Source organism: Mirounga angustirostris, unplaced genomic scaffold, assembly GCF_029215605.1.
Source record: "Mirounga angustirostris isolate CCGP_5_RB_7025 unplaced genomic scaffold, mMirAng1.0.hap1 SCAF_8, whole genome shotgun sequence".
NCBI lineage: Eukaryota > Metazoa > Chordata > Mammalia > Carnivora > Phocidae > Mirounga > Mirounga angustirostris.
The window spans coordinates 34199261-34224808 of NW_026991716.1; the positions used below are offsets into that span (position 1 = coordinate 34199261).

At 39.4% G+C, this 25548-nt stretch overlaps 1 protein-coding gene across 3 annotated transcripts in view; it reads left to right on the forward strand.

Annotated features, from left to right (window-relative positions):
- The window catches only part of ZFAND3 (zinc finger AN1-type containing 3), a 338087-nt gene that overhangs the window by 32109 nt on the left and 280430 nt on the right, over positions 1 to 25548 (forward strand). Inside the window, exon 1 of one of the 3 annotated variants that reach the window (XM_064597565.1) lies at positions 11183 to 11288. The exons of the other annotated variants lie outside the window; for them this stretch is intronic. Within the exon in view, the coding sequence (XP_064453635.1) occupies positions 11213 to 11288 (76 nt within the window). The 5' untranslated portion in view covers positions 11183 to 11212. Of the gene's footprint in view, positions 1 to 11182; positions 11289 to 25548 lie in introns of those variants that run through there. 3 annotated transcript variants of the gene reach the window in all.

Below are 25548 nucleotides of genomic sequence, written 5' to 3' on the forward strand. Positions count from 1 at the left end.
TCTGTGAAAATTATATGAAATTCAAGTTTCAGTGCCCTTACATAGTTTCATTGCAACACAGCCACTCTCGTTCATTTACTTAACTGTTGACAGCTGCTTTGGAGCTCCAGCGGCAGAATTGAGTGGTTGTGAAGGAGACCACGTGGTCTGAAAAGCCTGAAACATTTACAGGAAAGGTTTGCCAGCTTTTGCCTTAGGGCATTAGTATTTAATCCTCTCCCATGGAACCTTGATTGAGAAAGGCTAAGACTTCCCAGAAGACACCTGTTGGACCCCACAGCGTGCTTTGTGTTTGACGGGACTGTGTGTATCACAATGGTTTTGAGAATTGATCCTTTCTTTGCTCTGGAATGATGTTCTTTGTCACTTGGCTTTGACAATTGAAGCCAGAATTGAGCACCTAGGTTTTATTTTGTTCTGACGTGCTGAGTTTGACTAATCCATTGTATTTGACACTTTGAAAAGCACTTTTTTTAATGGCTTACATTGAGATTTGCTTTTGAGAAGCTACTAATTGGCAGTTCCAAACTGGACAGATTGAGGCCAAGTAAAGCCTGTAGGTGCCTTTCAGGCAGCAGTGAGGTTTAGAATCACTTGCTGTCAACACCAGGGAATTTTATTATCATTTTCATATTTGAATTGATGAAGAATCATTGGATTCCTGGAGCTGCAGCCCTGAAAGGGGAGACTGGATAGTCTGCCTCTGGAATATTCCCTTTGTCTCTGTGGCCTCATCATAAATTACTCTCTGCTAACCTCTTTTTGGCTTTAGTTAAAAATCCTTTCTCTGGTAAGTTTTTAATTAGGAAGTGCAGAAATAGAACTTCTTGGGTTGTCATAACTTAAACCAGCCACAGAAATTTTAAACTGGAGAGGGAGCTGTATAGCTTAGAAAATAGTTTATCAATGAAGACTTGTTTGAGAAAACGGGAGGGGAGTGATTTCTGCCTTAATGCTGGTAGTTTTGTATTATATGAAGCCAAAGACAATTATAGGTAGGAAGAAGAGAACTGTTGAGAAAGTTGTCGACTTCCTCCTTTAAATTTGTATTTTGTATGGAACTTTTATAACTTTGATCTAGTTTTGACAGGTGAGGTTCTTCAACATCATGTTTTCCTGTAGAAGTCCATCTTTAAATATAAAAATCAACTCCAAGGTTTGACAGAAGTCTGAAGGCATATCAGCCAATAGTGTTGTAATTATTCAGATAATTAAAATAAACTGCCTTGGGACACCTGGGTGGCGATCCCAGGGTCCTAGGCTCAAGTCCTGCATCGCATTGGGCTCCTTGCTCAGCAGGGAGCCTGCTTCTCCCTCTGCTTGCCACTCTCCCTGCTCATGCTCTCTCTCTCTCTGTCAAATAAATAAAATCTTTATTTTATTTTTTTAAAGATTTTATTTATTAGAGAGAGAGACAGCAAGAGAGGGAACACAAGCAAGGGGAGTGGGAGAGGGAGAAGCAGGCTTCCCGCCAAACAGGGAACCCGATGTGGGGCTTGATCCCAGGACCCTGGGACCATGACCTGAGCCGAAGGCAGACGCTTAATGACTGAGCCACCCAGGTGCCCCATAAATAAAATCTTTAAAAAAATAAAATAAAATAAACTGCCTTGCAAGTTGAGATGAATTAGCTCAGGTTCCATATTTCTACTGCCCTTCAGCAGTAGCAGCGGATGGTCAGAAAGTTGGAGTGAAGATAGAGGATCAGGGGAAGGGGTGGCTAGTACAGAGGTACTACATCCTAGAGCCAGAGTGCTCTCTCTCTCTTTTTAAAGTTTTAGTAATCTCTACACCCAGCGTGGGGCTTGAACTCACAGCCCGGAGATCAAGAGTCTCATGCTCTTCCCACTGAGCCAGCCAGGCTCCCCCGCAGAGCCGTCCTTTTAGAGTTGCTTTGTGCTGTTTCTTTTTTCTTTTTGTCTCCCCTCCCTCCCCCCCGCCCCTTCTCTGGGGGAGTGGGGTGATAAGTAATTTATAAAAACCTATTTTCCCCAGATGATTTGCCTCATTTAATAGTTTGTGCTTTGTGCCATTACTATTTTGATTTTTGTTTAGAATTTACTATTTTAGATGAAACAGAGTTGTGATAATAACAGGAGAATGTCCTGAAGGATAGTTAGGGACTTAAAACTTAATTTAAGTGCCTTGTGGGCGGCTTTACGATGGTCCTGAGTGAGGAAAGAATGAGTGAGGCTTTGTGGGTTTGGCTCCCCTCTTCCCTCCTTTTCCATAGTCTTATCTAGGTGGTCTCTTTCTCAGTCATATCCCTGCCTCCCTGCTCCCTTCTCCTCTCCCTTGGTGCTGCCACTTTTGCCTGCTAAGGTACCTGTAAAATGGCTATGTTGTATCTAATCAGGAAATTGAGCAATGGATCATTACAGCATTGCATTCACTGTGGGCACAACCCCAGTTAGGTTTTACTACCTCAGTAGGGACTTGTTTCTAGCCTGTGAGTAGTCTATCTAAAAGGGAAATAGATAAGAATAAAACATAGATGACTGAAACGTAAAATCAGTGATAGTTGTACATATAAGTGTTAAACAGAAGCAAGAGGGTTTTCTTCAGTTGAAGTTTGGAGCCAGTCAGGAGAGGCTTTTTTTGAAGAGGTGAGGTTTTCAGTCTGAGGAAGGATAGACTGAGATTAATAATGAGATATTTTAAATTGGGATTAGAGGGGCGCCTGGGTGGCTCAGTTGATTAAGCGTCCGACTCTCGATCTCAGCTCAGGTCTTGATGTCAGGGTCGTGAGTTCAAGTCCTGTGTTGGGCTCCACGCTGGACATGGAGCCTACTTAAAACAAACAGGATATCCTGGGATTAGGTATGGGAGTGGGAGTCAGTCAGTCAACAAATACTCTACTGTTCACTTTGTGCCCGACACGGTTCTAGGTACTGGGGATATAAGTCCCTGCCCTCGTGTAGCTTATGTGAGGGTGACAATGCAGCAGAGGGCATAGGTGGGGGTATAGTGGGAAATAGTCCAAGAAGTAGAATAGTGCCCGTCTTAAAAAAAAAGCCATGGTGAGTAGTTTAAATATGATTTATGAGACCACTGAAGGGCTGCAATATTGTTATTACATTATTTGAGAAAGGAGAATCTTTCTATAACATATAGAGAATTGGAGTTAAGGGATTTGACAATAGAGGCAGCCCCCTTCCCTCCCAAAAGTTTTCATTTGTTTTTGTTTTATTCTATACTTTTGGGGAATACATTTCTTGTGTCAGTATTCAGTATCAAGGGACAGGGATGATGATAGAATTCTGCTTTTTTTTTTTTTTTTTTTAAAGATTTTATTTATTTATTTGACAGAGACACAGCGAGAGAGGGAACACAAGCAGAGGGGGAGTGGGAGAGGGAGAAGCAGGCTTCCCACTGAGCAGGGAGCCCCATGTGGGGCTCAATCCCAGGACCCTGGGATAATGGCCTGAGCCGAAGGCAGCTGCTTAACGACTGAGCCACCCAGGCGCCCCTAGAATTCTGCTTTTAAGAGCCCTCTGAATTTAGTCTGGCTGCTCTTATTTTTGAGGGTTTTGTCTGCTACAGCAGAGTTGAAAGGCACAAATTATTTCCATGGTGTGTTATAATCTTGGGGTATAAATTACATACAGATCAGGTAAATCATTAGGTATGTAGACTTTTATAACTCCTCATTGAGGTGCAGAGGTCAACGTCTTTATTAACTCCTTAGGTCCTTGAGAAAGCATGGTGATTTTCTGCTTTGGCCTCTGAACCTTGTACAAGATCACATCATAGTTCCTTACACTTGCAATTTCCGTGACCCTGTTGTTAAATTCTCAGTTTTGCCTCCTGAAATTCCTTTACTTTTTCTTTTGAACAGAGTATGTTTCTTTGCTCTTTCTTCTCCAAACAATGTCCCAGCTCTCTCTTAGGTCCCACGGACTACCTCCAAATGACTCTGGCTGTCTTGTGTGTTCCCCACCCACACTCCGCATACTCATTGCCTAATTAAGATGTCTTTGGGGCGCCTGGGTGGCTCAGATGGTTAAGCGTCTGCCTTCAGCTCAGGTCATGATCCCAGGGTCCTGGGATTGAGCCCCACATCGGGCTTCTGGCTCAGCGAGGAGCCTGCTTCTCCCTCTGCCTCTGCCTCTCTCCCTGCTCATGCTTTCTCTCTCTCTCTCTCTATCTCTGTGTCTCAAATGAATAAATAAAATCTTTAAAAAAAAAAAATGTCTTTGCTTATAAGAAACAATTCCTTAAAGCTAGTTTAGCAAGGGGGCATTTTATTTTATGATTATTCACTCATTCTTTCAGCAGACATTTATTGAGTTAGGTACTCTGTGTCAGGTGCTATTCTAGGTATTCAAGAATACAAGGAAATCTCACAATAACTCGAGAGCAAGACCCATGGTATATCTAATAAAACCTGTTTTTAGGGGGGCTCTGAGGACCTTAATAATAGCCAAGTGTTTACCCCTTAGTGGTTCTCAAACTTTAGAGTACATCACAGTCACCTCAAAGGCTTCTTGAAACACAGAGTGCTGGGCCCCAGTCGTAGAATGGGGACAGATAATTTGCATGTCTGACAAGTTACCCAATGATGTGGATGCTGATGCTGCTTCTCTGGGGACCACACCTTTGTAAATTCCTTAGAAGGATTATCTAATTGATTCACTTGTGAACTACCTGTGGATGTTATCTAACTCCCCTCTGCCACCAGGGATGTCTGATGTCCATCTCTCTTTTAAAGAGCAAGTTTTCAGGGTGCCTGGGTGGCTCAGTCAGTTAAGCATCCAACCCTTGGTTTCAGCTCAGGTTGTGATCTCATTGGTTGTGAGATCCCTGCTCAGTGGGGAATCTGCTTGAAGATTCTCTCCTTCTGCCCCTCCCCCTACTTGTGCGAACTCTCTTGCCACCCCCCTCTCAAATAAATAAATAAATCTTTTTTTTTTTTTTAAAGATTTTATTTATTTATTTGACAGAGAGAGACACAGCGAGAGAGGGAACACCAGCAGGGGGAGGGGGAGAAGGAGAAGCAGGCTCCCCGCAGAGCAGGGAGCCCGATGTGGGACTTGATCCCAGGACCCTGGGATCATGACCTGAGCTGAAGGCAGTTGCTTAACTGACTGAGCCACCCAGGCGCCCCAATAAATAAATCTTAAAAAAGAAAATAAGGAGCAAGTTTTCTAGGGGGCAGTTACTCTTGAAGAGCATGAAGGTAGACACAGGCCATGAAACATGCTCAGTAAAACATATAACCAGGGCGTCTGGGTGGCTCAGTCAGTTAAGCATCTGCCTTTGGCTCAGGTCATAATCCCAGCGTCCTGGGATCAAGCCCCGCTTTGGGCTCCCTGCTCAGTGGGGATCCTGCTTCTCCCTCTCCCTCTGCCTGCTGCTCTGCCTACTTGTGCTCTTTCTCTCTGTCAAATAAATAAAAACAAAACAAAACATATAACCAGCTGTGCTGGTTGTGTGTTGCAGCCATCTGTTTTTCTATATTTTGGTTTCTCTTCCTTTTTTCCCCACTCATCCTTTCTTAGTCTTTGTGAAACTCCTGATTTTTTTTTTTTTTAAAGATTTTATTTATTTATTTGAGAGAGAGAATGAGATAGAATATGAGAGGGGGGAGGGTCAGAGGGAGAAGCAGACTCCCCGCCGAGCAGGGAGCCCAATGCGGGACTCGATCCCGGGAATCCAGGATCATGACCTGAGCCGAAGGCAGTCGCTTAACCAACTGAGCCACCCAGGTGCCTGAAACTCCTAATTTTCTTTACAAAGTCTGAATGTGCTTTGGGAGGGGAGAGGTAGTTTATTCTCACTTTCTACAACTTTTTTTTTTTTTTTTTTTAAGATTTTTATTTATCTATTTGACAGAGACACAGCGAGAGAGGGAACATAAGCAGGGGGAGTGGGAGAGGGAGAAGCAGGCTTCCCGCTGAGCAGGGAGCCCGTTGCAGGGCTCCATCCTAGGACCCTGGGATCATGACCTGAGCCGAAGGCAGATGCGTAACTACTGAGCCACCCAGGTGGCCCCAACTCTTTCCTTTCTTGAGGTTTACACAAAGAATACACATTCACCTCAGTGATTCTCTCCTTTATTCAGACTAGTCAGATCTTCACAGCCAGTAGGATTTTTTTGTGGGGGAGGAGTAGGATGAATGTTTTATTTTAACCTTGGCGAAAATGTTGGAAGCTGTGAGACTATTGAAGTAGTGCAGATTTGAAGTGGGGCTGGGGTATAAGAAATAGAATAGGTAAGATTGAGTAGAAGAAACCTGGAAAAATAAAAATGTTTTAATGGGAAAGAAACTTTCAGAATTAATTTCCAGTTTTCCCGAATCAGATGTTGTATAGACTGTCAGGGAAGAGGTGAAACACAGTGGTGAAATAAAACAAAACAGTACAGAACAGAAATGGCCAGGAAGAAGCCATTGGTGGCTTTTGTGTGAATTATTCAGGGTGATGATTAGAAAGATTTGTGATAAGTAGAGCTATCCAGTGAAGATTGTACTTAGTAGTAGTTTTCCCAGGAATAATAAAAAAGGAATATTTATTCCTTATATTAGACTGGTTCTTTCCAGAGTGCTTTTACTCTCTTAATCTTCACAAACAAATTGGATAGATGTTCTTCCTCACCATTTCCCTGAGGATAAAGTTATGGTAGACATTTGACTTGCCTAGGTTATTGAGGTCATGAGGCTTAGGCCTTAAACCCCAAATCTAGCTCATTATCTTTTTCCTTGGAAATGAGGTTCTCTTACTATTTTCCAGTATTAGTTATATCTACCCAGCCAGAAGCCTGTGTCACCTTTGACTCTTTATACTCAATTTGTTTCGCACCCTTCATTCACCAGATTGGTCTTCTAGCTGTTTCTTACATTTTCTTTCTCTCTCTTTGCTGTCACTGCCACTTGTAGTTCAGGCAGCCTCTGCGTCTTGCTTGGCCTGTTACCTCTAAATGGAGCTTCTTGCTAGAGTCTACCTTTCCCCTCCTCTGTTCTGTTTATTTGTGATCTTTGGAAAACAGACCCCGTTCATGTCATTTATCCACCTTGGTCTGGCTCCAAACTGTACTATTTCATCTGACCTTCCACTTTCTTCATATTCACTGTCCTTGAATCACATAAAACTAATGTTGTTCCCTACTTAAAATATTCTCTGAACATCTCCAAGTGTTAAGAGTACCATTGTGAATGGATTTCCTAATGACCCTGAATCTTAAAATAGAGTTAAATTGTCTTTGATATTCTTGCTTAAGAGGGCAAGGCAGTAAATTAAAATAAAGTTATCTGTCCAAGAGTTAAAATTGGGGAGGGTGGTGGAAACTGGTATTTACAAGGACAGATTTTAAGCTATTACGAAAGATTGCCTTTTTAGAACACTAAAGTGCTCAAGGATCTGACCAGCTTATGTTTTAGTGTAGTTGCACATTATTTGCTGTTCCTTCGGTAGCTTAATATATTTTTTATTTTGTTTGGATTTTTTTGATTAATGATTGATTCTTTAAAGCAGCACAGAAACAATAGATATTATACAGTATATGTTGCCGGTAAAATGTCCAGTTTGGGCATCAAAATTAGGTTTGTGATGACTTCTGAAGAATCATTAGAAGCCATTCTAAACATAATTTAGGAAGTTCACGAAGCCCAATGTAACACACTTCTTGGTTTGGTTTATATTCTAGCTCTGGCCGAACCAAAACTAGGCTGTGTGACGTTAGCAAGTTATGTGACTCCCCTGGGACTCCGTTTCCTTACCTCATAAAGGGAGTTGGAGTAGATAAGTGGGTATGGGAAAGTTGAATTTGTTCCCTAGAGAATATATGACAGTGTCTGGAAATATTTTTAGTTGTCACCACTTGGTAGAAAGAAGTGCTAATGGCATTAAGTTGGTAGAGGCCAAGGTACTGCTAAACATCCTACAGTGTAAAGTACAAGAATTACCTGGCAGTGGCTCATTTTTTTGTCTGTTCAAATCTAAACTGTACCTGTTCGCTTGAAGACTTTTTTTCTGCTTGGTCCCGTATACTTCCTGATTAAAACCATGCCCCTTCTGCTTTTATCCCAGTGTGGTGTCTTTATCCCCTCATGCACATATCTTGCTTTCTCCAGACTCCTTGCCTTCTTTCCCTTTCTCTCTTTCTAGAATGCCTTCTACTTCCTCCTCATATAATTATAATGTCTTTTTTTTTTTTTAAGATTTTTATTTATTAATTTGTCAAAGAGAGAGAGAGAGAGCTCACAAGCAGGGGGGAGCAACAGGCAGAGGGAGAAGCAGGCTCCCCGCTGAGCAAGGAGCCCAATGTGGGACTCGATCCCAGGACTCTGGGATCATGACCTGAGCTGAAGGCAGACACTTAACCGACTGAGCCACCCAGGCGTCCCTATGATGTCTCTTAAGACATAATTTTTGTGTTCCCTTAGCATTTGGTGTTAATTTAGACTAAATCATAGTTCTTTTTTTTTTTTTTTGACTTTATTTTTTATTATAATAATCATAGTTCTTTAATTTCACAAGTTCTTATGTTTATTTCCTTAACTTGTAAGTTTCTCAGAGGGTTTCTACTCTCTGTTAAGCTTTTTTTGCTGTAAATATTGTTGATGGTTTTGGTGCTTTTCGAAACCTGGTGGGCTTAGAAAAGAGTTGTGAGAAGCTGATTGTGATGGGTCAGTAATAACTATTTTGACATGGCCTGCAGATTTCGCTTTATTTATATGACTTATATTCACTTTCATTTGTATGACCAGAAATGTTCCAGGTTAGAATTAAGGGGTTCAGTATGAGTTGGTTCATTCATTGATTCTGCATTTAATACTTAAATGCAATCAGTTACACTGGTGGGATGGGTGGGAAAAGAGGACTGGGTAAGATTGTTTCATGGGAGACCAGGCTTGGATGGGGTTCCATAATAGGTAGACACAGGGGACAACATGAGAGCCATTGGGCACAAACTAGAGGGCATTCAAACGACATCAAGACAGTAGCTCTTTCTGCCCATGGGTCCTGTCCCTGTGCTTTAGTAAAACCACCTTTTTGCACCAAAAAAAAAAAAAAAAAAAAAAAGACAAGCCGCCTGTTTAAAAATTTTGCCAAGGGCTATACCTGAGCTTCAAAAAAGGAGCTGGACTTTTTAAACTTCTAAATTTTGCTGTTGCATGGCTTGACCCTGGATTTTAGAACCTAGTTCAAAAACTCTTATGACTAGAATTCAGTAATAGTATGACTAAATAATCTTTTTGGGTTAATGTAGGAACTTTAACCATACTTACAACATTAAGGGAAAATGAGGCCTGAGTTCCAAACAATTTAATTATAAACAGATTGTACTCTAAAAGGGAACTGCTGGTGTATAAAATATGCTTATATAATATGGTTTAGTAAATTTGTTTTGTTTCTGAGTCTTAGCTCGTGAGCAGTGTAGTAGCTATAAGAAGTAGAAGAAAATACTGAAACCTTTAAGAATCTAAACTATTTTATTAGGCACTTGAAAAAATAAGTAGATTGCATAAGAATTCCTGACTGCCAAAATAAATTATTGAGGGGAAAGACTAATCTTATAACATCTATTGCATTTTCTGATTACAAAAGTAATGTTTGGTCAGGACAGAAAACTCAAACACATAAAATAAGGCCTTTGCCCTATTTTTTAGTGGGTTAGCCCCACTGTAAGTCCACCAGGCAGAGTGAAGACAGATAAAACATTTTCCTGAATATGCCTTCTTTAGGAAGGCATGAATTCAGGTAAGAAGCATATTATTGATTTAATTTCAGAATGTAGTGGAGGGCATATAGGACATTTTTATAAAACTTCCCTCTACTTTTTGGAGGTTCTTGGAGGAGGTAATGGAGGTCCCTAGGTTATGATAATGGATTTTCAAGTTTAGAGAAACATTAATAGTGATTAAAACATTTAGTGAACTTTTTGTGTTTGCTAGGCCCCATTCAAATGGTATTGCCATTGTCTCCTTTCAGCCTTAACAGCTCCATGAGATAGTTTTTAGTAACATTTATTTTATAGATGAGGAAACAGTCTCCGATTTAAGTTATTTGCCCAAGATCAGACAGTCAGGGTTGTACCAGGTATGTTTGATCCAGAACTCTCTCAATTACATATTCTCTTACTAGGGATACACCTGTTTCGAGGGTTCAAATTTGAAGAGAGGAGATTTTGTCAGTCAAATGAAAGGCAACACCTTTTCTTTCACTCTTGGGTGGCTGCAGTGACTTAATGTAAAATATGGGTTGCATTTCGAAATGAGACAGCATATGTAAAACTTTATGTAATATGAATATACACAGTGAATGTATTTTGTAGTTATTGCTGCCTCACTCTTTGAGGAATAACTAGGAAGACTTCTTTCTGGATAGAAACTTTGTAAAATAATGACATTGTTCATATTCAGGCATAATACTGCATTATACTCTTCTGAACTCTTGAAATTGCACACAGGATGATCCGTAACGCTCTGTCTTTTCCTTTCTTCCTCTTTTAGACCTAGTCCTTTCCTGTGTAAACCTTGGTATTTGTTCCCTTTCTTTTCCTTTTTTTTTTTTTTTCCCTCTTTTGGCTCCCTTGCATGGATCCATGTTACTCTGTTTTCTGTGCACCTGATAGTCCATTTCGAGCTATGCCAGATACCTGCTTCTTTCAATATTCAACACATTTAGTTTTTTCTTTCTGCTTCGGATCACACTCAAAACTCCACCTGTTCAGTGAAGCAAACGCCACTTGCTTTCACTTTCCCTTATCTCCCTGTCAGGGACATCCTTCACCCCCACATGCATACTGTTTGTACTTAGGTTGTCATTTCTGAATTCCTTAGGGCACAATCTGATTTTGTTCTTTTGATAGTCTTGCATTATGTTCACCGCGTAATGGCTTTGTACTTTGCCAGTAATGAAATATACATATTTTAAATTTGTGTATATGTAATAATTTTGTGAGGATATATTTACTATTAATTAATATGGTGAATACTGTACCTAAAATGCAATCCATGGTTATAACTGTCCTTTTTACATGTTCGGACAACTGTATTAGAAAATCCAGAATAATGGACTAATAAAAATAGTCCATTTTTAAATGTCCTTCAAAATAATCTGATTAGGATAAATATTGTTTATTAACAAAACTTCACTTTTTTTTTTTTTTTAAGATTTTATTTATTTATTTGACAGAGCGAGAGAGCACAAGCTGGGGAAGCAGTAGAAGGAGAGGGAGAAGCAGGCTTCCCGCTGAGCAGGGAGCCTGATGCGGGGCTCCATCCCAGGACCCTGGGATCATGACCTGAGCCAAAGGCAGACGCTTAACCATCTGAGCCACCCAGGTGCCCCTAAAACTGTTCACTTGTTAAGGGTAAAACACTGCTGGGTTTTGTGGAAACCTGTAAAAGAATAGTCATGATAAAAACTCTAGTTCTTCTATTGGGGAGACAGATACTTTTTACAAGTGAATGTAAAGAAAACACTGTGGAAATAGTGTAAATAAATATTCAAACCATTTGGGAATAAAGGTCTTTAAAAAAAATTATAGCCCAGCAATTTCAAATAATATTTAGCATGATGTGAATTCTGTGTCACTATAGGTTGGACTGAATCTCAAAAGTTCATTGAAATGATGTGTGATTTATAGAACAAACTAAATATATTGAGGGGTCACTGAGTAATGTCATTTGGATCAGTTGGAGAATCTTCTTGAAGGAGATGAGTCGTCAAACAGCTCAGGACTATTATAGGTTATTGTGATGAGGGAGAATTTTAGGTAATGCGAAGGGTCTGTCCTCCACTTTACCTGCTCCTGCTACCAGAGGAGTGGAGTGTAGTGTTGATGTGGTTTGTGTGAAGGCACGGCTGTCCATTGACCAGGTCCCTGTGTGTGATGAGTAAATGTGTTGGTGTGTCTAGAGAAGTAGTTTGGTTGTGTTAGATAGACTTTTTTTTAGCTTCCTGCAGAGGAGATACACCTTCAGGCATGGGGCTTTAGTAAGAGAGACAGGCAGTAGTACAGGGTATTGTTTGCTTGTTAAGTGTGCATTCATTCAGGATCCTAGTAATTTCCAGGCTAGAGGATATGAAGTAATCCTCATGGAGAGCTTAGAATCCCTTGGAGTACTGCCTAAACTCTGGTGACCTGCCACCTTTGTGCCCTAGTGTATATGGGAGGGTCTGTTTGGATAGATTTGTCACTCTTCCATGTGCATTTACCCCTGTCAGGCCAGGTTTGACCCTAGGTGTCCGTTTAGTTCATGGCTGCCTTAGGCTGGAACACCAATTCCTGATTTAGTCTGGCACAACTAGAATTGTAGGGTCATCTTTGCTGATAGACACAGGCAACTTTAAGCTGGAAGAGCCTCTTGGGGCACTTTTCCTGGGGGAAGGGTGGTAAGTTGTAGATCCTGAGGGCTTCTCATAGGAGTGCCAAGGTGTGGGGAAGAGTTAGATTTGAAGTGCACAAAGGTTTGGATAAGACTGGAAACAAAACAAACCTCCATTTGAACAGATTGTGGAGTGTTAACCACTTTGAAATCTGTCCTTCCAGCTCATGAAAGAGGAGGGTAGTTTTTTCTTAAAAAATTTTAATTTGCAAATATATAACAAAAGCCTCCATTCCCACCCAGATGACTAAAAGGTGGGGCATTGATTATAGAACACATCCTGTTATGTATTTATATTTATTGTTAATGTTACGTATTGCTGTCCAATTTTTCAGACACTGTATATTTAATATTTGCTGGGTATGAAACCTCTTTGTTAATTAAACCAGGTAAAGAAAAAGTAAAAAAAGGTTAAGCTGTTGTTTTAGAACAGTCCTTTGTGTAGTGCTTTGAAGACCAATGTATTTATTCCTTGAAGAGCTATTAATGCATAATTGGCTCTTTTGTATTTACAGTGCTTGACTACAATAATAATTTTTGAGTTTGCCAGTGATTGCACGGTCATTTCTTTGGACTGGAAGAGCTAAAAAAGAACAGATATGCTACCAGGGTCAGCATTGGGCATATTTCATTGACTTCTAGTCCTAGGTCTACGATCATGAAGATGATGTACCCTTTTACCAACCTCTCCCCATATCCCCCACCACCAAGTGCCTGGCAACCATTCTCTGTTTCTATGAATTTTTGTTTTATTTTGTTTTTAAGATTATTATTATTTTTTAAGATTTTATTTATTTATTTGACAGAGAGACAGCGAGAGAGGGAAAATAAGCAGGGGGAGTGGGAGAGGGAGAAGCAGGCTCCCCGCTGAGCAGGGACTCCAATGCGGGGCCCAGTCCCAGGACCCTGGGATCATGACCTGAGCTGAAGGCAGACGCTTAACTGACTGAGCCACCCAGGCGCCCCTTTGTTTTTAAGATTCTACATTTAAGTGATGCCATGCAGTATTTGCCTTTGTCTGGCTTATTTCACTTAACAAAATGCCCTTGGGGTCTGTCCATGTTGTTGCAAATGACAGAATTAATTTCCTTTTTCTCAAGGCTGAATAATAATCCATTGTACATATATGCCATATCTTCTTTATCCCTTTGCCCACTGATAGACATTTAGGTTGTTTCTGTATTTTGACTATTGTGAATAATGCTTCAGTGAAGGAGTGCAGGTATGTATCTCTTTGATAATCCTGTTTTCATTTCATTTGGATATATATCCAGAAATGGGATTGCTGGATCATAAGGTACTTCCGTTTTTAGTTTTTTGAGGAACCACCATATTGTTGTCAGTAATGGCTGTACCAGTTTACATTCCCTTCAGTAGTGCACAAGGGTTCCATTTTCTTCACATCCTGGCCAAAACTTTTTATCTGTCTTTTTTTTTTTTTAAAGATTTTATTTATTTATTTGACAGAGAGAGAGACAGTGAGAGAGGGAACACAAGTAAAGGGAGTGTGAGAGGCAGAAGCAGGCTTCCTGTGGAGCAGGGAGCCCGATGCGGGGCTCGATCCCAGAACCCTGGGATCATGACCTGAGCCGAAGGCAGACGCCTAACGACTGAGCCACCCAGGCGCCCCTATCTCTTGTCTTTTTGACGATAGTCATTCTAACAGTTGTGAGGTGATACCTAATTGTGGTTTTGATTAGCATTTGCAATTTTGATTTGCAAATATTTTTTTCCATTTATAGGTTGCCTTTTCATTTTGTTGATGGTTTTCTTTGCAGAAGCTTTTTGGTTTGATGTCCTTCTAGGGTGTCGAACTTGTTGGAATATAATTGTTTTTATACCTGTTGATAAAATAATTTCTGTGCCTTTGGGAGCAGGTGGGCCACATTTCCAGTACACGTGTTATAGTCCTTGTTTCAGCAAGACCTGTTGTGATGCAAAGAGCTTTTTGACTTTGGAGCCAGAAAGCCCAAGTTAACATCTTGTTCCTATCACTTGTTAGCTATGTTATCTTGAATAAGACAACCTCTCTGCATTTCAGTTCCCTTAACTTTAAAATGGGCATGTTACCTGCTTTTCAGAAGGGTTGTTGTAAGGATCAAATATGGTACTGTGCAGAAGTACTTTTTAAGCAGAGCAGAGAAAATTGGGGCATTACATTTTGGTTCTTTCCATTAGTTCCTTTTATTAAAGACTGACAGTCATGATTCACTTTTGGTTAGAGTAATTTTATCTGACTATTCTGTGTTTGGCAATTAGAATTTCCTATTGTTGATCCCCCTGTTACACTCCCCTTCCTCCATACCATTTGTAGCCATGCTTATCTCTAGTTATCAGTAGAGAATACTGCTTCTTAAATTGTATCTCAGAAATATACATAATTTCCAGGGCCTTAACTATTTTCTGATAAATCTTATGGTCACAGATTAAAAATGAGGTTTGCTTCCTGGGGAGGGTCATGATAGCAGCAGCCTGGAAACCAGCAGATGAGACTTTGGGATGAACAATAGATGAAGACTGAATTGATGAGTGGGTGCTGGGCTCATAAGACTGGCGTTGTTACTTCAGTTTGGGTAACAGTTTAGAAAGTAGCAGCTTTTCTCCATTATCACTTGAATTTTTTTTTTTTTAAGATTTTATTTGTTTATTTGACAGAGAGAGACACAGTGAGAGAGGGAACACAAGCAGGGGGAGAGGGAGAGGGAGAAGCGGGCTTCCCACTGAGCAGGGAGCCCGATGCGGGGCTCGATCCCAGGACCCTGGGATCATGACCTGAGCCGAAGGCAGACGCTTCACGACTGAGCCACCCAGGTGCCCCTGTCACTTGAATTTTGATTAATATTGATTTCTTTTTCTGTCTGTAAAAAAGATGTATGTTTAGAACTCAAGTGACAGTTTTATGGAGTATTTATATGGTATAGAAATAATATTATAAAATATGACTTACAAACATATGGGCTCCACTAACTTTTTATGGTTAATATTCAGGAGTTTAATTAAAAAAGAAATTCCAGAATTTAAAAATTTTGTTAGCCTTAGATTTTTGTGATTTAGTTTAAGTGAGCTTGAACTCCCCCTGCTGGCTGACTCTTTAGAAATACAACGAATTAGAGAAAAGAACCCTCCCTAATTTTGAGCTGAGATTATCTGTCAAAGTTTATATTCTTTGTAGAAGTGGCTAATGTTAGAGGAGGTGTCATTTTGAGTAAGGAATTGATTGCATTATGCCTTTCCTTGCTTGTAACTTGTTTGCAGTGGTATTTAATGTACAGAGGATATTAATTTAGTTTTTTTTTTTTTTTTTAAGGTAAACTAGATTTTATATCATGTGTCATACATTTACTCTTCCGGGTTCTCAAGAGTCACCTCATGAGCTACCTTTTTCACCCAGTCTTTTCCCATACAGAACAGCTTGTAATTTCTGTGCCTTTATTTGGTCATTCACTCGTATATTTACTGAATGTTGTTTTAGTTTCTGTAAAGCACTGATAGGTGTTGAAGTAGATGTGCAGGGATGAGAAGATACTCAAGATTTTGAGCTTCTCCTTTGCTTGAGATCGGTACTAAATGCCAATGAAATATTAGGTAAATTCAGAGTAATACCTTGTTAAATAGCATGATGAATGTTATAGGTAGTGAACAATTGGATATTAAAGTTGATGAAGTGTGGTACAGATAAGGCAGGCATCAAGAGTGACTTGAAAAAGACTGAAGAATGGAAGTGGTTTGGACAGGCAGAAGGGGAGAGGAGAAGGACAGGCATTCTAGGCAGAGGGGACCTCTTGACAAAAGGCATGAGTGGGATATTAGTGTCATTTATTTAGGGTACAGTGAAAAGCACTGTGTCAGGAGCTTCACATACTTTCTGATTTAATCCTTGTGTTAATCTTCTGGTGTGGTGTGACTCTGTACATTTCAAGGATGAAGTAAGTGAGATTTATAGGGGTTAAAGCTATTATTAGCATTTCCATTCACAAGTTATGGAAGTTCTAGGATTTTTATCTTGTGCATAAATAAAGGGTGCAGATGAAGTCTCTGCTTTTCTTGCTGTAACTAAAGATCTCTTAGTGAAAGGGCCGTGGAGCATAGGTATTATACTGTGTGATTTTCAGCCTCCAGCATTTATTTAGAAATATTTCTTAATAGGCATTAGGTATGGGTAACTGGAGCTTTATTCTAATATTTCACTGTTTCAGATTTTGTTAAAGCTTTATTGAAATACTGGTAGTAGGGACAGAAAACGTGTTGTATGTGTTCTGCTTTGTACACCCTCTCTCCCCACCAGTGTCACTGGTGGAAATAGGAAAATTGATCCATGGCACTCTTTCTTGTTGAGTCTGGATCTGGCCCTGGAATAATTTTGTTTTTTAAATACACTCAAGGGAGGGGCGCCTGGGTGGCTCAGTTGGTTAAGCGACTGCCTTCGGCTCAGGTCATGATCCTGGAGTCCCTGGATCGAGTCCCGCATCGGGCTCCCTGCTCAGCAGGGAGTCTGCTTCTCCCTCTCCCACTCCCCCTGCTTGTGTTCCCTCTCTCGCTGTGTCTCTCTCTCTCTGTCAAATAAATAAATAAAACCTTTTTTAAAAAGTAATAAAATAGGGCGCCTGGGTGGCTCAGTTGGTTAAGCGACTGCTTTCGGCTCAGGTCATGATCCTGGAGTCCCTGGATCGAGTCCCGCATCGGGCTCCCTGCTTCTCCCTCTGACCCTCCCCCCTCTCATGTGCTCTCTCTCTCATTCTCTCTCTGTCAAATAAATAAATAAAATCTTAAAAAAAAAAAATACACTCAAGGGAATGGCATAAGAATATTTTATGTGATTTTAATTTTATTCTTTAATACTTGAAACTTTGTATTGATATTCTATTCTATTTTGTTGTTATTGTTGAAAAGTTTTAGCTTTCATAGATTTTTCCATCAAGTTTAGCTAAAATTATTTCTCAGATGTATTTTCAAATGGGTAAGCAGTCGCAGCTTCGATTATAATAACTGCCTAGCTAGGGCTAGGCATTCATCCAACAGTCCATTAGATTGATAACATACAGTAAACTCACTGAGGGCAGGGGATTCTCTAGATTACTGAGGACTGAGGTAGAGGGTCTTATACTTTCCCAGTTGATTAAAGGTAAATGCTTACTAGGTTTATGAAGTTGATGAAATGTACTTTGGTCAATTTTAAGATTAGGGACAACTTAAAAGTTCTCTTGAATTTAAATTAAAAAATTAGGGTTTTGTATGATTTTGTTTTGTGTTCACATATATAGACATTTGCCCTTAATGTTCTTAGCAGACAACATTTTCCATAATAGTACACTTTTCTGGGCATCTAAGATAAGCAAAATGATGGTTTCTTTTTTTTTTTTTTTCTTCCTGTTTTTTTTTTTTTTTAATATTTATTTATTTATTCTTATGTTAATCCCCATACATTACATCATTAGTTCTAGATGAAGTGTTCCATGATTCATTGTTTGTGCATAACACCCAGTGCTCCATGCAGAATGTGCCCTCCTCAATACCCACCACCAGGCTAACCCATCCTCCCACCTTCCTCCCCTCTAGAACCCTCAGTTTTTCAGAGTCCATCGTCTCTCATGGTTCGTCCACCCCTCCGATTTCCCCCGCTTCATTCTTCCCCTCCCGCTACCTTCTTCTTCTTCTTTTTTTTTTTCTTAACATATATTGCATTATTTGTTTCAGAGGTACAGATCTGAGATTCAACAGTCTTGCACAATTCACAGCGCTTACCAGAGCACATACCCTCCCCAGTGTCTATCACCCAGTCACCCCATCCCTCCCACCCCACCCCCCACTCCAGCAACACTCAGTTTGTTTCCTGCGATTAAGAATTCCTCATAAAATGATGGTTTCTTAATGTGAGAACTGTTTAGTAGTTACCATAATTCTACATGGGAAGGATTGTAGATTTTCCTGCAAGATTGTTCCTTATGGGACATGATGAGGAATGATTAGGAGAGGAGATACAGTAGATTGTCAAGTATATCATGTCTCTGTTGAACGGCCCTTTAAAAAATTTAATTGAAATATAATTGACACATGACATTGTATTCGTTTTAGATGTGTGACATAATGATTTGATAAATGTTTATATTGTGAAATGATTACCACAATAAGTTTACCATCTATCACCACACTTAGTTACAAATTTTTTTTTTATGATGACGACTTTCAAGATCTACTTTCTTAGCAGCTTTTCACATACACAATACACTGTCATTATCTATAGTCACCACGCTGTACGTTATATGCCCAGGACTTAGTGATCTTAAACTGGAAGTTTGTACCTTTTGTCCCCCTTCATCCATTTTGCCCATCCTCCCTACCTGCCACCTCTGGCAACCACCAGTCTCTTCTCTGTATTTATGAATTGGGTTTTTTCTTCTTCTTTAGGTTCCGCATCTAAGTGAGATCAATATAATATTTGTCTTTCTCTGTGTGGCTTATTTCACTTAGCATACTACCTTCAGGGTCCATCTCTGTTGTCTCCAATGGCAGGATTTCCCTCTTTATCATGACTGAATAATAATAAATGTGTATATATAACACATTTTCTGTATCTAGTCATCTGGTGATAGGTCATTTCCATGTATTAGCCATTGTAAGTAATGCTGCAGTGAACTTGGGAGTGCTTATTTCTTTTCAAGATAGTGATTCTGGGGGTGCCTGGTGGCTCAGTTGGTTGGGCGACTGCCTTTGGCTCAGGTCATGACCCCAGGACCCAGGGGTCGTGGGATTGAGCCCCGCATCGGGCTCCCCGCTCCTCAGGGAGCCTGTTTTCTCCCTCTCCCTCTGCCTGCTGCTCCCCCTGCTTGTGTGCACACACTATCTCTCTCAAATAAATAAATAAATAAATAAAATCTTAAAAAAAAAAAAAAAAGATAGTTTTCTGTTTCCTTCAGATAAATATCCAGAAGTGGAATTGCTGATCATGTGGTAGGCTTTTTTTTTTTTTTTTTTAGATTTTATTTATTTATTTGACAGAGAGTGCACACACATAAGCAGGAGGAGCAGCAGAGGGAGAGGGAGAAGCAGACTCCCAGCTGAGCAAGGAGCCCGATGTGGGGTTTGATCCCAGGACCCTGGGATCATGACCTGAGCCAAAGGCAGACGCTTAACAGCTAAGCCACCCAGGTGCCCCAGTAGTTTTATTTTTCATGTTCTAAGGAACTTCCATACTGTTTTCCAGAGTGGTTGCACCAATTTACATTTCTACCAACTGTGCACAAGGGTTGAACAGCCTTTTTTATATGAGGACCAATTCAAGAAAATCATACACATATATATATATAAAATAAGACTTGTCAACATTTCACGTATTTATAATTTTTTTCTGTTGAAATTATGCTTTTTACTTTTTATTTCTGTTTTTAAGTTATTTTTATTATTATTATTTTTAGGTTGGGGGGGGAGAGAGAGAATTGTAAGCAGGTTCATGCCTGGCGCGGAGCCCATTGCGGGGCCCAGTCTCACAACCCTGAGATCATAACCTAAGCAGAAATCGAGAGTCAGACACTTAACTGACTGGTGGCCTGCAGTTATGCTTTTTTTTTTTTTCCCAAAAATTTTATTTATTTATTTGACAGAGAGACACAGCGAGAGAGGGAACACAAGCAGGGGGAGTGGGAGAGGGAGAAGCAGGCTTCCCGTGGAGCAGGGAGCCCGATGTAGGGCTCGATTCCAGGACCCTGGGATCATGACCTGAGTCGAAGGCAGTCGCTTAATGACTGAGCCGCCCAGGCACCCCTGCAATTATGCTTTTTAAACTCAGATACAACAATACCTGTAATTGCAATTAAGCATTCTCTTTGCCTTGTTTTAACTATGGAATTTCCCTTTTTGCTGAAGATTTAGAAACTGCCTATTTCACATGCACTGTAAGATTTGTAATGTATCTTTGAACGGATTTTATGTGAAATTTGACTATGGGTTGGGGATGTGGTTTGAGCAGTTGGAGTGGGGAAAATAAATTGGCCTTAGCATTCAGCTGCAGACTAGGGACACAAAGGACAATTTCTTAGAGCTTCATAGTGCTGAGGAAGCAGGAGGAAAGGGTGTTGTCATTGGGAACAGAGAATAGGACTGGGTCACAGGGAATGTGGTCCATAGGCAGGTTTGGGGGTAGAATAGTGGGTGCAAAAGTTTCTTTACTCAGATTATGAAACTGGGAATGGGGCTTTCACCTTTCAGTGTTCCTGAGTCTCTGGCTGATTTACTTAATTTCTGGTCTGTGTGCCTCAGTGTCATACCTCTTGTGGCAACTTCTCTCTGTTTTAAGGTGGCAGCTCCTAACTTTATCCTCGAGATAGCAGCAGCTGTGCCAGCCCCAGGCTGATGGTGAGATGGTTGGTTGGAATCATTCAGCTAGAGGCAAGCTTTACAAAAAAAACTGTGTGTCAGAAGGTGATTGGTTAAGCTTATCATTCTTTGAACATTTTAAATTTCTTCTCGTAATTAGACTCAAGGGTGATACTGTGAAGTTAGGAATTTTGGTTTATAGTTCGCTCAGCATTGTACATGATGTCGTACTTGAGGGAATTCTAAATTACCTTGTTAACTCCCTTTTTTGCTTAGGTGATTAATAAGAAAAGAATGAAATTTAAAAAGGACTTCTTATTTTTAAAGATATTGTCTAAACATTTTTGAATTCTTGTTATTAAAGAGAAGTTTGAAGTTACGCTATTGGCTTATCCATAAAATAGTCATGAGAAAGCTATTTATCCGAGACACTGGTGCACTCTCCTTGGTGTAGTGTATTATCCAGTGAATTTTGAGTTTTCTGTGTCACTTGAAGAAAAGAGGTCCTTATTTTTACTTCAGTCACTGTAAATGTCAGTGAGAGATACCTCTGTGGTCACTGACTTTCAACGGTAGTAAGGTCAGATATCTTAATTGTTTAATGTTTTGTCCTGGATAAATGATGACTCAGAGTCGCAAAAACGAAAGAGGATGCACAGAAATGACTGGCCTATAGGCAGCTGGTTGGCAAAGCTACTTTAAAGAAAAATCTTTTTTTTTTTTTTTTTGTAGTTCTGTTCATAGATTATTTCAAGGGAATTGGATTTCCCTGTGTGCTTTGAAGTGAAGTGCATGTTGTGCAGTGAAGAATCAAGTCCAACCTCATTGTGGAACTTGCTGGCTATGGGTGTATCACAGATGGAAAGGTGTGGTGTTAAGACAGCATTCATATTTTCCTGCATGAGAGATTCATATGAATCAGAAACTCAGAAGTGGCCATGTCACTCTGGTTTCTCTGTTAAGTTGCTCAATTAGGGCATTCTTAGGTAGTGGATTGGAGATAAAATTTAACTGAGGCCTTGAGTTACCTGTTTATCTCCTGCATTTTAGACCTATAAAGGGAAAGACTACAGGCCAGTGGTTGTGCTCTTTCCTGTGTCACAGCCATTCTGAGGAAGGGGGATTTGAGGTTCTTTTTAATATGGGTTTTAGGATTATTTATTCCATGTTACTGTTACTTGCCCTATTTTATCAACTAATGAAATATAATCGTTGTCTTGAGTATCTTACTATTTGCTATAATTAAACGAATGGCATTACTAGAAAACTTTAAGAATTGCCACACCAGGGACCAGCAGCACTCAGTCTTTGACAAGGATACCAAAGTATGGTTTGTGGTAGAGACTAATTGTTTATTGTGAAATGAGCCTGATGATAAGAGACCGCATACTCTAGTGGAAAAGTACTTTAGGTCAAAGACTGGATTCTAGTACTGGTACTGGCTTTCTTACTTAGGTATATGATTGAATATTTCTAACCCTTAATATTTCTAACCCAGAGTTGGTCTCAGATCAATTGAAACAATACAGTAATGTCTCCATACTTTTTTTTTTTTTTTAAACAAGGCTGTTGTGAGGACCAATGAGATAAATAAGCACATATAAATGCTGAATATTGTTACTGAGGTTAGTGCTACTTGGAAGCCAGATATGTTGTAGATTTTTCTTAGATGACTTTCTTAGCTTGAAGAAATTTATTTTAATTCTTAATTTGCTGAGAGTTTTTTTTCTTCACAAATGTATATTGACTTTTGACAAATGATTTTTCTGCCTCTGTTGAAATGATGTGAGTGCACCAGTATCTCAGATAGCTTTTTTTATTCTGTTCGTATGGTAAAGAGATCTGGTCCCTGTCCTGTAGCAGTGATAGTTGAATAGAGAGAAAAACAAAGAAATAATGGTACTATCTGTTATACTGAGGGTTACAAACGATGCAGTGGGAATGCAGAGAGAGGAGTAATAAAATCAACCTGGCCAAGTCAGGAAGGCTTTCAGAGGAACTCAGCTCAGGTGGAGATTTGGAATTTGTGAATGGAAGGAAGGAGGGGAGTGGCAGGTCTTAGGCACAGGGCGTGGCTATTGTAGCAGGTTTATGGGTTGCATATTGGAGGTTGGTAGCTAGAGATGTGGGTGCTGTGCAGGGGCAGGGTTATGAAAGGATCCTTCCAAGCCATGTTAAAGTTTCTCTCTCTTATGTAGGTATGGGGAGCCACCAAAGAATTTGAGAAAATGAAGGACATTATTAGATTTTTGTAATGAAGAAATGTCTTCTGCAGTGATGTAGTATGAATGATGATGAGTTATTTGTTTAATGTTAAAACAACCTTATATTCCTGGGATAAACCTTGTTTGGTCATGACATATCATAATATTATGATAATCATCTGGCATTAGTTATTCCTTAAGTGTTTGAGGGAATTAGCCAGTGAAACCATCTTGGCCTGTAGTTTTCTTTGTGGGAATTCATTTGATAAGGATTTCAATTTTTTTTGTAGAGTTAGGGTTATTAGGATATTTTAGTCTGTGTTATGTCAGTTTTATACAGTTGTATTTCTCACATAATTTGTCCCTGTCATCAAGTTGTTGAATTTATTGGCATAAAGTTGTTCATTATATTTGTTTAACACATGTAGGGTCTGTAGTGATATTGCCTGTTTCTGATATTGCTAATAGGTATTTGTCAATTTTGTTAATATTAAAAAAATAAACCCAGTTTTTTCCCTTTATTCATTTTCTCTGTTGTCTAATTTTCTTGTACTGATGTTTGCTCCTATTTTTATTTAAAAAAAATTTTTAAAGTAATCTCTATGCCCAACGTGTGGCTTGAACTCAGGACCCCAAGATCAAGAGTCACATGTTCTACCTGATTGAACCAGCCAGATGGCCCTGCTCCTATTTTTATTTCCTTCTTTCTAATCTGGGTTTTTTTTTGTGTGTTCTTGTTGTTTTTCTAGCTTCTTAGGGCAGACTCTTAGGACAGTAGATACCTTTCTTTTCAAATATTGTCATTTAAAAGCATACATTTTTCTTTCAGTACTTCTTTAGCTATATTCCACAAATTTGGGTATATTGTATTTTTATTTTGATTCATTTCAGAGCCTTTTCTAATCTCATTTGTGATTTTGTAAATCCCAAGTAATCCACTAAAATGCTATTGCAACTAATTCAGCAAGGTCACAGGACAAAATCAACATCAAATAAATGTACAATTGAGGGGCGCCTGGGTGGCTCAGTCATTAAGTGTCTGCCTTTGGCTCAGGTCATGATCCCAGGGTCCTGGGATTGAGCCCCACTCCCTCTCCATCTACCTGCTGCTCCCCCTGCTTGTGCTGTCTCTCTCTCTGTCAAATAAATAAAATCTTAAATATATTAAAAAAAAATAAATGTACAATTGACCCTCAAGACAACGTGGAGGTAGGAGTGCCCACCCCCATGCAGTCAGAAATCCACATGTGACTTTTGACTTCCCAAAAACTTAACTAATTGCCTACTGTTGACTGAAAGCCTTACTGATAACATAAGAGTCATTTAACACATATTCTGTATCTGCTTTATATAGTGTACTCTTACAATAATATAAATAAGATGCTAAGGAAATCATGAGAAAATACATTTACAGTACTATACTGTATTTATTGAAAAAAATCTACCATTTAAGTGGACCCATGCAGTTCGAACACATTTGGTTCAAGGGTCAACTATTTTTTCTACACACTAGTAATAAACAGATAATGAAATTATGAACATAATTCCATTTATAACATCAAGATCAATAAAACGTTTGGGTATAAATTTAACAAAAGAAGTGCTAAGACTTGTACAGTGAAACTATACAACATCACGGAGAAAAATTAAAGAACTAAGTGGAGGACCGTATTGCTAAGAAAGCAGAACTCTCCAAACTGATTTATCAAAATCTGTCTGGAATTTTGAAGAAATTGACAAGCAGGTCCTAAAACTCATTTAGAGATTCAGGGGACCCAGACAGCCAAAACAGTCTTGAAAAAAAAAAAATAGTAACGAAACTGGATGACTCACACCTCCTGATTTCAAAACATACTATAAAGCTACAATGATTAAGACAGTGTGGTCATAGCAGATACATAAATGATCAATGGAATTCAGAGTCCAAAACTAAACTCGCTCATTTATGTTCAATTAGTCTTTGACTAAAGTGCCAGGACAATTCAATGGGGGAATGAATAGTCTTTTCAACAAATGGCACTGGGATGAATATATTGGGCCTACCCAGATAATCTGCTCATCTCAAGATCCTTAATCATATCTGCAAATTTCCTTTTGCCCTGTAAAGTAACATGTTCACAGGTTCTGGGGATTACGATTTGGGTATTTTTGGGTAATCATCATTTATCCTCCCACAGTTCCTGACCTGAGGGAGAAAGTATTTAGTACTTTCACACTAAATGTGATGTTAGCTGTGGGTTTCTCATAGATGCCCCTTATCAGAGTGAGGAAGTTCCCTTCTACATTTACTTTGTTGAGTTTTTATCATGAAAGAGTGTTGGATTTTGTTAGAAACTTTTCCCTTGTCTATTGAGATTGTATGGTTTTTGTCCTGTAGTCTATTAATATGGTGTATTTACATGAATTGATTTTTAGGTGTTAAATATTGCTATCCTGGGATAAATCCCACTTTGTCATAGTGTATAATGCTTTTTTGGTGGATTTGGTTTGCGAGTATTTTATTGAAGATCTTTGTATTTGTAGTCATAGGGATATGTAGTTTTCTGTAGTTTTCTTTCATTTTGATGTCTTCACTTAGTTTCAGGCTCAGGGTAATACTGTCCTCATAGCCTGAATTGGGATATGTTCCCTTCTCTTCTGTTTTTTTGGGGGAAAAGTTTATGAAGAATTGGTAATATTTTAAAAATGTTTGGTAGAAT